The following is a 15,672-nucleotide window of genomic DNA, read 5'->3' as shown; positions in this document are numbered from 1 at the left end:
CCAGGAGTTAGACCTTGCCAAGCCTTAACAGAAATCAATAAAGAAAAGCAACTTCACTTTTTTGACTACTACACTTCTTTGACTGCAGTCGAGTGTGGGGGGTTAACATAGCAGTAATATGATCAGTCAGGCACTGTCAATATGCTGCCAGCAGAAATCTACCATATCTGGAGCCAGTAAGGACTTTTTGTTCCAGACAGGAAACTCCCAAACAAGAGACAAAACTTACGCAACACCAAGTGCTGGAGAAGTGGGAAGGAAAGTTATATATGGAAGAATTTTAAAAAACTGCTCCTAGTGTGCTGATTTAGTTTGGTATTATTTAAAGGGGCTTGATAATGCTCCATGTTTTTATTCTCAGACTTAAATGAATTCTTATGTATTTCATACTATACCTCAGGGAAGCATGTTAGTTCACCTTCTGTGTCTCACTTAGAGCCAGCTTTCTTGTGATTGGCTGCCCCTCACAAAGTGTTTTGAATTGCAGGTGGGTGGGGCATCAGTGTTTGAGATGACCGTATAAGGATAGCCAGTCGGTGACATTACAACAGAGCTGTTTGAAACCTTAAACTTTCTCTGACTGCATGACTTGAAACTTTCACCGTGCTTAATGTGAGCACAAAGCAGGAGCAGCATATGTGACAGAAAACAAGGAAAAAGCAGAAACAGTCCCCGTTAATTATTCAGTGCAACAAATTAAAGCATCTCACGTGTGGCCTTTTTAAACAGCCGCTATCAAATTATGAGTTTATCGTTAAACAATTCTGTTTTATTCAAAGTTATTTCGAGCCATGACTCTGCAATGTTCTCACAAATTACACAATTCTGGCCACTTTTCTGAACAACTTCTCCTTCCTTAGCTTCCCCTCTTCTCATTTGAATGCTAATTCTGTGTCGCGCTGTTTCCAGACCTCCATCCAGCCCGTCTTATGTGACTCTTTCCTCTTGTCTGTCCCCAGATGAACTGCTCCAAGGTTTTATCTCCAGGGCGGGCTCAGCCAGCACAGAGCCCTGCAGCGCCAGCCCATTGGCTGCTGTGTGCTGAGGACTGGCTCCTTCCAGCTACACACAAAACGTGTGTCGCATATTCCTTCAGGTGTGCCACTTGTCTGAGCCTTATGTCCATGCACGTGCTGCTATGCATTCTTATCACCGGTTCAGTTGGAATAAACAATGCAATGCATATTTAATCATGCATGCAATAATGTTCAAACGGCCTTTGCCTTCCTTCCTGTCTTTGTATGTCTGTCTTTGTCTCTGTAGCATGGATGGGGGAGATGCAGACTTTCTGAAGACTGTGTCGGGGCTGGGATGTGAAATACACTGTTTTGATCCCAGCAACTCTAATGCATCTGGTGGTCACCTTGGCAACAGTTTGGCTAGTAACCATGGCAATGGAGGCGTGGTCAGCCAGCACAAGATGTGGCTTGAGTGGCGAGCTCCAAAGAAGCGCGCGCACAAGAGGAGAGGAAACCCGGGTGGTGTTTCTCAGACACTGGCAGACATCATGGCAGCTCTGGGACATCACACAGTAAGACACGCACGCATGCACACACACTGAAATGTAGAGAAACAGTGCCAAACAAACATACCTTAGAGTCTTTTCACCCCAACATACCCTGAAAGCTCTTTTACTCAGATGTTCCCATAGCAACAGGGCTCTGCGCCATCTCTGGCTACCATGGCAACAGTTTAAGTGAATGAATCACCCAATTGCTTCCTGCAGCCACAAGAGGGAACTGCATACCTGGAGTTTGATTATATGCGGGGTGACAGAATAGCAAGCAGTCCAATACGTTCATCTATAACTACTTAGTGCCACAGCATGGAATTAAAATATACAATAGCTTCATGTAAGCAATAGCGCCACCATAGGTGGAGAAATGATCAAATGAGTGGGTTAAATTTTGGGGGGGGGGGGGCTAAACTTTCTCGCTGTTAGATGGAGAAGGAAAATTCGAACACAGCTGTCTGAATTCAGTGGATGACGCAGAGGAGATTGATATAGACCGTGCACATTTGTTGCATTTGTTAACACTTTTGACTTTCTGTTATTCAGATTTCATCCAAAAATAACCAAACGTGGTGCACAAGATGTTTGGACAACTCAGGACACTGCTCATGTGTTTAATTAGAGGTTTCATGTATTGTTTCCCCCTGATTGGACAAGCAAATCAATTCTGACTGCTTCAGTGCCTGATTGCCTCCAGTTTGATCCAAATTTGGTTCAAGTATGTAGAGCCCATGACGCAGACTACACAAGTGGCTGTCATTGCCAGCTTTTAAACCTGTGTGGCTCAGTTGTTCCGACATTTATGACCGACAGTGCTGTTAATTAAATCTACTGTGATTAACCAGATTTTTTGTGAAAGCTGAGTTCAATTTTACTCGTCACACTCAGTTCTGATTACTATCAGACCCGTTGAATCAAAAAATCACTTAAATACAGCCTGTCTAACAAAGTGAAGTGAACATGACACGTTCACTTCACAATCTAAGGAAGCAACTGAGAAACAAAGTCATTGACGCATATCAAAGCCATTTCTAAAGTTTTGGGTCTCCAGTGAACCATGATGAGAGTCATTATTCACAAATGGAGAAAACTTGGAGCAGTGATGAACCTTCCTAGGATTGGCCGGTCTACCAAAATTACCCCAAGAGCGCATCAACAACTCATCCAGGAGGTCACAAAAGAACCCGGAACAGCATCTTAAGAACTACAAACCCCTCCAATGTGACTGAATTAAAACTACTCTTCAAAGAAGAGTGGGCTAAAATTCCTAGTACTAATTTCTGCTGCATGCTAAACGGGGAGGGCAACAGACTCAACATTTTACGTATTGTTCTATTTTGTGACTTTTTAGCTTGTAAGGATGTATTTTCAACAGTTGCAAGTGAGCTGCAAGCGATTTCTCCAAGAACTGCAGCTAATAATTCTATTAATCAATATTTGACTGTATATGATTGTATGATTACAAAGCAGCAGGTCCACTATTGAAAGTAGTAATATGGTAAATGAACTGATACTTTGAACATTCAGAACACTTTCTCATTACAAGCCTGGTCACCCATTCACATATATGTTCACACTCCAACGGATGCATCGGGCGAAACTCTGGGTTCAGTTTGACATACAGACTAGGGGATGCAGGGATTGGCAGAAGACCTGTTCTATCTGCTGAGCCACAGGCCCCCTCATAGCATGAATATATCCTAATAAACTATCATTAAACATATAGACGGTGCTGGGAATTGTTCTTAGTAAAGCTGAGCTGATTTCAGTACCATCCCAATTCAGATCAGCTGATAAAGCCGTTTTTTTTACAGTGCTTTTGCATGCTGACAGGAAATTCTGTTCCTGACTTAATCAGTGTCTTTTCTGTTGTTGCTAAAAGCCTGCTTTGTTCTGTATCTGGTGTTTTGCTAACTTAGGCTTTCTATGTGCTTGGGAGGGTGGGGAGGTGCTAGACCAGAGCCGTACTTTCCTCTGTTCTTTCTTCTCCTTAGGTTCACTTCCTGTATGCTGACCTGCTAAGCGGCGAGTGGCGCGTTTTTCAGAATTGGATCGAGGCAGGAACTCTACAGAATGTCCACCATCTTGTTGCTAAGGTGCACCTGCAGTGGGCAGGGTTTGAGGTGGGCGGAAGGGATGAGGAAGTGCTCCGCTATTGGTTCAGTGTCCTTCAAGGTCTTCAAGCTTGTGGACTCAAGCTGGTTCACAGCTCTGCAGGAGAGGGTCACAGTGTCCTTAAACAGACAGTAGCAAATGCTCACAGCTCCTACACACTCAGCTGGGTAAACACACGACACTGAGACTCACACACTGCTGGATGAAGCTGCGCACACATTATCCAAAGAGGGGGAAGCAGCTAGTGAAGTTTCCTGTTTTTCCTGGGATTTCAGGCATACACAGTTCTTCACATGACAACTCCCTCTAGTGGACATGAAGAAATCTGCAGCTAAAGGGTACAGCCAACTCTGAAAGAGAAACTGTATTTATGTTTAAAACAGCATTTTCTTGTATCCAAATACTGAGAAGAAGAAGGGCTTGTTGTTTTAACCAAGTTAGAGGCCAAATAATAACAACTATTTTCAACTCATATAGACTGTACTGTGTCACAAAGGACGTATGTATGTTCCAACTATTTCTGAATGCAAAACAACTGTCTGACAGGCTATTCTTTATTTTACAGTTGTACCATAAAGCTGTGTTTTGTTTTGTTTTTACCAATGAATCCCAAAATGCAACCCTTTGACCCGAGTCTGATCCAACAGGTTAACTTCTTTGAGTACATCACTGTAAGCCTTAATTACTTATACGTGCAATAAAAATTTACATCGAAGAAGAGCTTTTATCGTAAACTGGGTGTGTATACTGTGATGATGTATTAGAGGAAAACAATCAAGTTGCAGTTTAAAACCTGTTAGTGACTGGTTGTAATGCAATGGGTCAGGTGTGTCAGAGTACCTATAATTTGTGTCCTGTGGAAGATAAACACCTTGAGGCAACTGTTGTTTCAATGTTGCACAATATAAATAAAACTGAATTGAATTAAAAAGAATTATCTCACAATTTGTTTTATATATTCACCCATATTTTCCTATATTTATCATAGCTTCATCCATTCCAAAAACCGTTATGTGTTTGATATGATTTTTCCTGTTGAGACATCCAATATTGTCCATGTTTCAACCGTTTAGCTGTTGATTTGAGGTGAAGTTGAAGAATTTGATGGTACCACTGGCAACAAACAGCCCGAAGCATGACTCTGCCACCATCATCCGTAACCGCTGGTACAAGTACAGTGTTGTTTGGTTTGAGAGCCTCAACTTTACTCTTTACAACTTTACCAAATAGCTTAAACTTCATCTTGTCCATTGACCATCTTAACCATCAAACCTTTCTTCTGAAGGTATTTGGTTTGTCCATGTGGGTAGTTGGAAATTTAAGTTGAGCTTGAAGATTTTGGAGCAGGGGCTTCTTTCTTGGTAAGCACCTTCTCAGTCCATGGTGATGCTTCACTGTGGACAGTGACACTGGTGTTTCTGCAGTTTCCAGATCATAGGCTTGAGCCTCGGTGGTTCTTGGATTATTCCTGAACATCCTAACCAGTGTCCTGTCACTGAGGGTGATAGTTCGGGGCTTCTTCCAGGCCTTGGCAAAGTGGTGACACATCTCAATAACTTGTACTCACATATAATTGTTTATACTGATGATCTTGGAATCTGTGGTTGTTTGCAAATGACAAGGTTTAATGTCTTTATGAGTGTATTCTAAGGTTGTGTTTAATAATTTGAGAGAAGCACACATCAACCTACGTGCGGTATTTACATGGACTTGATAGTGGGAAACAGCACAAAAAAGTAAAAAGAAAAAAAAAAGTCTACAAGCGTGCAACAATTAAATTACTTTGATAGTCTATTTCCTCCAACCACATTGTATGGACACTTGATCTATGAAGGAAAACAAAAGAAGTTGGGTGTAACAGTGTTAACTTTATATGCCAAAACAAATGTGAGCACTATACCGCAAGATGAAGCCCATTGCAACATTAAAATAACCACATTGTCTCAAATGTATTCACCACATATTCACAGGCGTGACGCCAACTTCTATGTGATTGAGTCTTCACTGGATGCACGCTAACTTAAAGCTCTGCAGTTTGCTCGGGCTGAGCTGAGGTTAAGCAGGCACTTAACACTCACCGAGGCTTACTGGACAACCTGCTTGTCGGTATGAGCTTTTCTCCACAGCACATTTTATCCATGGAAGCTAATGCCAGTCATTCCTCGGACGCGTTCCAACTCGCTTGAGCGCACGTTGGAATGTGCCGCTGCCTCCACCCTCTCTTACGTAAATTGCGGACAGATGTTTGCCACTAGTTTGGGTGGAGTTGCGCTTTTTACGTTGCAATTTCCACATCCTGTTCTCGGTTATAGCAGGTGACAGGCCCAGCAGCCAATCAGCTTCAAAGAACTCCGCCGCTCGACCAATCAGAAGTTCGCAACCCCGGGACTTGGGCAATCTGTTTAGCTCGGTCCCGCATACAGTACCGAACAACATTTCTTAAGAAAAATCTTGAGACAATAACAATTGTAGGGCTGTATAAAGAGACGCCTAAGGTTACCAGGTTTGACGGTAAGTGAAATGTCTTTGTTGTGTGTTGTTTTGTTTAAGCGAGTGGCGTAAATGTACGTTTGTTTGGCTTTTCCTTCGATATAAGAGACGCCTAGAAGTTACTTCCTGCTCTGAGAAGGCCGAGATCCCAAGTTACATTTATTCCATTTAAGTTAAGTTAGTGGCGCAAAAAAAAGTGTAACCCGTCTTTTTTTTTTTACCACGTATTTACTCACGTCAGAGAAAGTTAGGAGCTCGGTGTAAAGTTGGGGGGAAAAGTGCAGTAAAGCTAGCTAATAGCACTTTGTCAAAGGCAGAGTGGGCGACCTGTCAGTGACGAACAAGCCTCTAAGCCTGAAATGGACGCATTCCTTCATTCATGATTAATCACTAAATCCTCCAGGTAGCTTGGTAATAATATACACATCCCGAGGAGGGAAGAAGGTAACGACCCTCCATTTTTCCCGCTTTCTTTTTCTTTCCTTTTCTACACACAGTAACATTTATGCCATGATTCACCACCAACAGGAAAAAACTTGTAATTAGGCAGCTGCAATGGGCAACAGCAGTCAAAACAGGTTGTACTTAGAGAGTAAACCAAAATCAAGGCCGCACTGTGTTGAAAGCAGGGAGAGTCTGCAGTCACTGCAAATCTCTGACCCCTTAATAGGAACTGTCGTTTGCTTATCTTATTCAGTCTGGACACTGTGGAGTTACTGCACTGCGTGAGCTCACACGGCTGCCCTGACTAATCTGTTTAAAATAACGTGATGTGTTTCCACTGCTCTAAGCAGTGCGGAAATCACACATCCACCTAGTTCTGCTCTTTGCTATTTTGGACATTTTAGATTTGTCCACTCTAAACCGGGTGGGTGGTGCATGCTCGCTGGGTGGAGCGAAGGCATAGTTTTGCTTCTGCTTTAGCTCTGTCTGGGTCAGTGTATTTTTGTAGGCGTCTGTCTCATGTGACTTATTTAGGACCAGTTCACAGTCGTGTCATAATGAAAATAGGTGCTCATTGGGTGCAAAAGTATAGTAAAATTGAATATTAATTTGATTACATTTATATGTTTTTCACTCCCCTGACCTACCTCTCCTTTTCCAACAGGGTTGGGCTGCCCTACCCCCAGCACACCCCACCATGCCTCTGGTGACGAGGAATATAGAGCCGCGGCATATTTGTCGCCATCCCATTCCTTCTAGCATCCGCAGTGAGCTGGAATGTGTCACCAACATAAGCCTGGCCAACATCATCCGCCAGCTCGGCAGCCTCAGTAAGCTTCTGTTATGCTCGGGTGTCAGAGTGTGTATGAATGGTTAATGAGCAGTGATGAATATGTATTACATGGATCTTTATTGTTTTTAAAAAAAAGGTTAATGCATTTTTATGTAGATGTGAATTTTCATTGGCTATGCATGCGTGAGATAAATCCTTTAATTGGTGCAAGTGAGAAACTTGTGTGTGTGTGTGTGCACGCGTGCAGGCAAATATGCAGAGGACGTGTTTGGGGAGCTGTTTGTTCAGGCTGGAGAATTTGCCGGCAGGGTGAGCTCGCTTGGAGAAAGAGTGGATCGCCTGCAGGTTAAAGTCACCCAGCTGGACCCCAAAGAAGAGGAGGGTATGTACTTGCACATTTTACTGTTAACGTTACTACTTATACTGGTATCAGTGTAGAGTATTGGTTTGAAACCTCCTTTGCAGAGAATCTAATGAACACAATACATGTTTAAAACATTGCCGGTCTGTTTCTCTCAGTTTCCTTGCATGGAATCACTGCAAAGAAGGCTTTCAAAAGCAGTCTGACCCAGGACCAGCAGCTCTTCACCAGGCCATCTCTGCCAATGCCTGTACAAGACACTTACACTTACTGCGATCCTCCTCCACCGCTCAACCAGCTCAGCGTATACCGGTAAGATGCTGCACAGGCCAAGCTCATATTTACCCACTGCAGCAGCTCCAGCAGTGAATAACAAGAACACGTGCAAGCACATGTGCCCATATGGAAACACACATGCATGGGAGATTCTTGTAATGTGCATTATTTAAGCTTACCCCTGTTACATGTGCTTCTTATCAAGGAGAGGGTCTCGGAGGTGTCTGGGCAGTATTAGGTTTGATTTAAGGAGGCTCAGTCTAACACGAATGGCAGTTTTACACTAGAAAACGCATAATACGCCGTTACAAAATCCTAGAGAATTATGGTGTCGATGCCATAGTTTTCCCTGTTGTTTTGTTTTTAGTGTGTAACCTCTTTAAGTCCAGGCAGTTTTGGGGTTTTAATTCTGGCAGCTGTTTGACAAGCCGCACTTGTTGCTTTTGCTGTTAAATAACCCACCAATCAATTGATTGTGGAAAGATATTCTGTGGGAAATAACCCCAGAGGGCAGTATGGCGGTGTCATGGTTAGCACCATTGCCTGGGTTCTCTCCAGCTGCTCCGGCTTCCTCCCACAGTCAAAAGACATGCATTTCATGTTAATTGTTGATTACGAATCAACTGTGGGTGTGAATGTGACTGTGAATCGCTGTCTCTCTGCGGGAGCCCTGATTGGCAACCTGTCCAGGGTGTACACTGCCTTTTGCTGTGTAGTAGTTGGGATAGGCTCCAGCCTAGATAAGTGGGGAAAAAAGGGACGGATGGATGCATGTAAAGCGTCTTTAGTCACAAGCTAAGATATCTGTGAGTGTAGATCATTTACAAGGCACGATATGTCATCTGAAGTGTGAATAATCAGAAGGCAGATGAGAGTGAGAGGGTGATCTCTGCGTAATTACCCCGGCAATGTTAAATGTAATGTGTAGAGCTGTTCCTGGTTTGAATGTAAATGTGGTGATAATTTGACTCGGATCATTCTTTACGGACAATGATTTATCCGTGCGGTGTGATCTGGATGTGACTAAAGACATTAATGTATTTTTAGTGAAGTTTTCTTTTAAAAAGGGAAGTTTACTGGCGTCTTAAGACTAACACACATGCCAGATAACCATCTTTTAACTAACACGGTTTTTTCATACTTGTAAGATGGCACATTGTGCAACTGATACCTAGAAATAATTATTAATGTCTGTAAATTGTTGTCTACAGAGACGACGGGAAGGAGGCCCTAAAGTTTTACACCGATTCCTCCTACTTCTTTGACCTGTGGAAGGAGAAGATGCTGCAGGACACCAAGGACATCATGAAGGAGAAACGCAAGCACAGAGTGAGACTCATAAACACCCTCATACGCACAAAGACATGAGTCATTACACAAGTAAAAGCAATCTACAATTAGTCACATCACATGAAAATGTTCGAATCCAGTGCTAATCTTGCACTTTTAAAACCGTCTCTTTAATGAGCAGAAGGAGAAGAAAGACCATCTGAACCAACGGACCCTCAATCCTCGAAAGATCAAGACCAGAAAGGATGAATGGGAACGGCGTAAGATGGGAGAGGAGTTTGTTGTACCGAAGTCTGACTTGATGTAAGTTTTCTGAGATGCCTCCTTTTTGTTTATCAGTCATTAACACTGACCAGGAATCAAAAGAACAAAAACCATCAAAGTCTAATTATAGTAAAATAATATCTTCACAATAGTCCATCACAAAACATCAATCATTTTCATCCAGCGTCATCCACAAGGCTGCAGTGGCTCTGAGCCCTGACATTCCCACTAGGCTTTAATGTGGATTTGAAGCATCTTTTAAATCATTTAATTAATACAATAAAAATCTATTGTTTCGCTTTACAAAGTAAAAAAACAGATGAGACATTATTTTGCTCATTCTTTCCCCTTTTATCACTGGATCTGTACACAGTGGTTTGGATGGTATGTCCTGTCAGAAAATGTTCTCGGGGGGTTGGGTGTAGAGCTGGCCGTCATTGGAAAATTGCAGTAAACAAATGTGTGAGTCACACTGGGCCCTGTTCTTGATGGTACTAATATTGTTGCATACTTTTATATATGTGTGTGTGTGCATATGTATATATGTTTGTTTTTTAATTTTAATATATATTCTAATTAAAAGAATGAATACAACAAATATATGTGCACAAATTAGTTAATAGTACCCATTATAATAACATCAAAGAGTCCTAAATTCCTCGTTTTGGATTATATTCTTTTTACCAAAATGGGAAGTTTTGCTGATTCAGCTCCTGCAGTGTTTCATCAGCCTCACAGCAGGCCTGATAAGGAGAAAAAGTCCGATTTCCTGACAAGCTGTATAGGTGAAGAACAAGCTATTCTCTCTCAACACTTTGTGTAACGATCTGTTTCTGCTGCTTTAAAATGCGTTTGGCACGTCTATGAAATTGTTATAAATGCGCATAAACAGATGCAGCCTGAGCACCAAATGCTAGTCACGTCCGTGTTTCTTATTATTTGTTACTTGTGGTCTGGTTTATTTTTGGGCTCACAGCGATGTCTCATTTCTTATAAGGAATTCTTCTGAGGGCCTGAATGGAAGTATTGGATCTGGGGAGGGCTTCAACTCTGAAAGCCTTGAGCTTAGCACAAACTCCTATGCTTATGATCCTGGCTCGCCTCCTCCTCCCCCCGGTCCCGATGAATTGCCTCCTCCGCCTCCGGACATGGCGTAAGTACTGTAACATCATACATACCGGCCCACACATGCTCCACACATTGCACCACCACCCGTGCAAACATGTAGTGAAAGTACAGCCACACGTACAGCTACACTGAAATCCTATACGCGCCTTCTGAGCTGAAGCTAAACGGATTATAGTCTTTGACTTTGTGATTCTTTAATGAATAGGAGCTGCTCTGGAAGCAGCTGCACACAAATTGCAGGTTAATGGAGGGAAGTGAAGGCTCCATTATGCCGTTTATATTATCCTTTATACCTCCAACTTCCTCTCCATCACTTACAGGTATGGTAACGATGGAGCACCCACCCAGAAGCGTGTCAGCATGCTGAGTCCAAGCCACCCTCCCCCAGCTCCCCCCAATGCTTCTTCCCCGAACAGCTCCCGCCCAAGTCTCTGTCCTCCCCCTGCACCTCCTCCCCCTCCTCCACCTTCTGGTTTTGGGATTCCCCCACCTCCCTCTGGCTTTGACACCCCACCTTCTCCCCCTCCGTTCTTCTCCTCTTCCGCTCCACCTGCTCCCCCTCCTCCCCCATCTATGTCCGCCATCCCTCCTCCACCACCTATGCCTGCAGGCGGGGGTCCACCGCCACCACCTCCTCCACCGCCTCCCCCCGGTCCTCCTCCACCACCTTTCGAAAGTTCTGCTCCTCGTCCGCCACCTTCTGGCGGGGTAACAGCCTGTTCTGCTCCCAAACCTCAGCCAGAGCCCGTCAGTGACGCTCGCAGCGACCTGCTGCAGGCCATCCGACAAGGTAAAGCACCGCAGGAACACCTCGGGCCTCATGGGCCGGACCAAAGTGTCAAACATGGGAAACAAATAAAACATGCAACACATAGCAAACATACATATATAACGAACCGTGAAGAATTAACTTGTAGGCGTTCTTGTGTCGCAAACTTTAATTTGTGTCAGAATCAAGATATAAAAGATCAGACTTATCTTTTATCACGGGAGAACAGGGCCCCTTCACCAAAGTAATGAAAACATGAAGAGACAACAGCAGTGGCATCTAAATAAAGCATCATCTGTTCCTCCTCACATCAGGCCTCATCTCCTAAATTGAAGTCAGGGCTGTAAATCAGGAAAAAGTGCAAAAACATGCTTATTTATTCCTGGTATTTTCAAAATTACTTCTTGGCAGGAGATTAGACATGCAGCCCTCTCATCTTCAAACAGCTGACATGGTTAAAGAGTCATAAAAAGCACACTTTCCTATAAACAAAACACTCCAGAGTTGTTGTTTTTTGTCCTACAACAGCCACCGTAGCTTAATTTATGCACTTGAATTGGGAAATGTGAGAAAATAGATATCAGTTGACTGCAATCCACTGACATCTAGCAGTGAGATATGCACACCCTTTTCTTTTAACACCACTATTGTTCTAAAACGTGATTATCAGTGCTAGTTTCTCAGATAAAGATTTAAGCACTAACACAATACTTGAACTACCAAAGAGTAAAGAAGATATCTGCTCTGCGTTTGTGCACACTGACATGTCACCATTTACTTTGTCTGTGCATTCCCTTACATGCGAAACATTTACAAAGCAGATTGGAGGAAAAAAAAAATTGAATCCTGCAATGTTTACTACTTAATTTGGTCCCTGCTGCCTGCCGCTGTTTTTCGACACATTTTTACTCCCAGCTGTCAGTGAGTGAAACAGTGTGATACGTTTGAGCAGGAGTATAAACAAAGTGGCATGCATAAAATAAAATAAAAAACGGGGACCTACAAGCCAGTTTGAGATGATTTGAGCTTTGTGACATGATGTGTTACACTCTGGTCATGAACATGGACATGGTCAGCAACAGTACTTGGCTAGACTGTGCTGAATAACGATCGGCTGGTAATTACGGGCCCAAAGTCGGAAATCAAAACTCAGACCAGGAAACATTTCTTCAGTGTTTTAAGCCCTAGAGATGGTTGTTTGGGGAAATCCCAGTAGATCAGCAGTTTCTGAAGTACTCTGGCATCAACAGCTGTGCCACGTAAATGTTTTTTGGTTACGGTCATGTGATTGGCTAATGACACATTTGCATTAACAGCAGGTGAATAAAGTGGCTATTTTGATCGTTTTAACCATTAATTTGAATCAAGGCGGCTGACAAGAAAAGTCCTTCAAAACCCTGAAAGGTTTGTTTGTTTGTTTTGGGTTTGTTTTTTGTTTTCTCCTCTCAGCAGTGAGTATTTTCTCCACAACATGTTGCGGCTTACATAAATAAGTGTGATGTCCTTGACTCCTCCAGCTCTGCAGTCAAACTGATACTCCCTCTTCACAACCATACGGTTCTCATCATCCTGTGATACATACAAAATGATATGCTAATCATGTGTTATTGTTGAGCTTTATGAGCTGTTTGTCTTAAACTAGTTGATTTGTTGTAGACTTTAACGCTGCAGTCAACTCCCACTCGCCTCAAACCATTATCTGGAAACAGTATGTCTCTGTATCAGCACAGCAGGGAAGAGGGCAGAGGAGGAAATGAATTATGCCACTGAGCTGTAATTAATTAAGTCAAGGACCTTAGGTAACACGTTCAGCTTTTAAAAAGACAATGTGTGCTGGTCTCGAATGATATTAAATACTTAAAAACTGCATTTTAAGTATTGAGTATGTGGACTCTTTCCTTCAAGTGCCATACATGATTTGTGACTACTATCTGCCAGCTCCCTGATTACCCTGATAGTCAGTGATGACAGCGTTTTTCTATTATTGACCTAAATAATGACAGAGTTAAGCTGGATAAAGATTAGTCAGATGTTGAACACGCCTTTAAACCGTTTAACACGCTTTCAGGTTTCAACCTGCGGAAGGTGGAGGAACAGCGGGAGCAGGAGAAGAGGGATCACTTCGGCAACGATGTGGCCGCCATCCTGTCGCGCCGTATCGCCGTGGAGTGCAGCGACAGCGAGGACGACTCCTCCGAGTTCGGAGAGGACGATGACTGGTCCGATTGATCGCCATCCTTTTTCCTCTCACTACCGTGTGCGTGTTTGTGTCTGTCTGTCTGTGTGTGTGTGTGTGTGTGTGTGTTTGTGGTTGTTTTCTTCCTCAGTCTTAGAAAACACCTGTGCATTCCCATTCAGATTCCAGCCTTCAAGTACAAACAGCACAGAGGTCTGTGTATTTTTTGTGTGAAAGCTGGTCACTTTGAGAGGACGTGTGCATGTTGTATTTGCTTGTGACCAATTTCAAATCACATTCCTCGATCCGGTCACGTATATATTCAAAATAATTTATGTCAGAATTATAAATGGAGCGAGCGTGTCTGGTTTTGTCCTAGTTTGCCATTAATTCTCATTGGATGACACACGGCTGTTATTGATGCAAGAGCGCTATGTGATGTGAGGCACGTCTCTCCTGAGCGCGTGCCTAAATGCATCACCTCCGCCTCTCTCTGCGTGTCTGTTACAGTCAGGTATCCTTTGCTGAGGGCTTAAAGCCTGGTTTTTAGTGGCTGTGGTGCATTATGGTAACAGATAATAGAGAGTAAAATCGAACACAAGCACACACACACGTGCAACAGCTTCAGTTCACAGTAGTTATCGATGGAAAGACAAGCTTCTTCATAGATTATGTGATACGGATGTAAAGTTTATATCTATGGATTATTAATTCAATCACTTTAAATCCCAAAGCACAGTTTTTATTACATTTTGTATTTTGTCTTCTCACTTTTTCTTTGTTTTTTTTTTAAAAATGGTTTCATGAGAACCTTTGTCTTGTGGTTGTAGCTCATAAACAAACTCAGTAATTAATTATTCAGTGAGATAAGGAGAGAGGTATTGGCTGATGTCAGACACCAGGAGTGTTGGATAAGTTTGCCATACTTAACATATGCAGAAATTAACATTAATAACTTGATTTTTATTTTTAATGTTATTTTTTTAGCTAATGTATTTTACTTTTCTTATGTTTTTCTTCCTGCAATTGTATTCTGAGATTTTCTGGGGATCAACTAGAATCTGTTGCTTTAATCACAGTGCCTTTTTATACTGAATTTCAGTGTCTGTGCCTTAATTTGGTTAGCAATACAGGTTCCTGTCAGCTTTCTCCAAAACTATGATGATGAGTCCAATGAACTGACTGTTTAATGTGGACCACTTTTTTTAAAAGTGCCTTTTCTTTTAAGTCTGTCTGTGTTAATGCACCATGACACGGCATGCTTAGCCAAAGATCTGCTTCTCCTGCCTTAAATTTCCAAATGATTAGTTCGTTCAATAAAGAGAGTGAATTTCACTGACTGTTCAGTGTTTGGTGTGTGTGCTATGATGTCTTAAGTGAGAGGTTAAACCTTGAAGGAGGGAAAAAAAAGCTCTGCTCAGGCTTCCAGTGACTCATCCTCTTTATGTCTTTGCTGGACACCTTTCATAGCCCTCGGTGCCGCGTGCGTAGAGAGTGTGAAAACGAACTGACTGCAGAAATTTTCAGAAAACTGGTAGGAGGAGAGAGAAACCTCTTGCATAATCGCCACATTCTCATGCCACGGCTGCTTCAAGGATGCAGTGGGTGCTCCAGGACGGTAATAACATCGCCCATTGCTTCGAACACGAAATAATTTAAGATACAGGAACAGCAGCAGCGGTCCGAGTTAAAGAGTGAGAGATGGAAAGAGACAAGCACTAAAAGCCCTGCTAGCAGTGAAGAAGGATGACGTCACTTGGTAGAAAAAAATCATTTATTATTCACCAGTATAAAATATTCATTTTTTTAAAAAATGGTTGTGCAATTCGAACATACTGTCAGTATGTTTCAAAGTGCCTTTAACAACATGTGCAAAATATACTCTCAACATTATAGAACATGTTGCTTTGCAGACATTCAAGTAAATGAACTCAGGCTTTGGATCACATGTCATTACACTGTGAAAGGCTTCTATTTATAATCTCTCCAATCCTGTTGTAAAGTGCCGATACTCATCAAGTCTGTTTTTTATATATATATATATATATAAATA

At 42.4% G+C, this 15,672-nt stretch overlaps 2 protein-coding genes across 2 annotated transcripts in view; both read left to right on the top strand.

Annotated features, from left to right (window-relative positions):
• The window catches only part of LOC102211843 (methyltransferase-like protein 24), a 6,571-nt gene extending 2,029 nt beyond the window's left edge, over positions 1-4,542 (top strand). Inside the window, exons 3-5 of the mRNA XM_005728306.1 lie at positions 960-1,096; positions 1,264-1,531; positions 3,508-4,542. Of these exons, the coding sequence (XP_005728363.1) occupies positions 960-1,096; positions 1,264-1,531; positions 3,508-3,813 (711 nt within the window). The 3' untranslated portion in view covers positions 3,814-4,542. The remainder of the gene's footprint in view (positions 1-959; positions 1,097-1,263; positions 1,532-3,507) is intronic.
• A 1,458-nt stretch (positions 4,543-6,000) lies between these two features.
• wasf2 (WASP family member 2) lies at positions 6,001-14,959 on the top strand. Its single transcript, XM_005728305.2, has 9 exons — positions 6,001-6,139; positions 7,227-7,392; positions 7,603-7,737; positions 7,875-8,028; positions 9,204-9,321; positions 9,464-9,585; positions 10,544-10,699; positions 10,995-11,464; positions 13,512-14,959. The coding sequence occupies exons 2-9, from the start codon at positions 7,260-7,262 to the stop codon at positions 13,670-13,672; spliced, it is 1,449 nt and encodes a 482-aa protein (XP_005728362.1). The 5' UTR covers positions 6,001-6,139; positions 7,227-7,259; the 3' UTR covers positions 13,673-14,959.
• Positions 14,960-15,672: the final 713 nt, after the last annotated feature.

The sequence above is a fragment of the Pundamilia nyererei genome, unplaced genomic scaffold (genome assembly GCF_000239375.1).
Source record: "Pundamilia nyererei isolate P.nyererei 1_Seehausen unplaced genomic scaffold, PunNye1.0 scaffold00028, whole genome shotgun sequence".
NCBI lineage: Eukaryota > Metazoa > Chordata > Actinopteri > Cichliformes > Cichlidae > Pundamilia > Pundamilia nyererei.
This window is presented reverse-complemented; position numbering and strand designations above follow the sequence as displayed.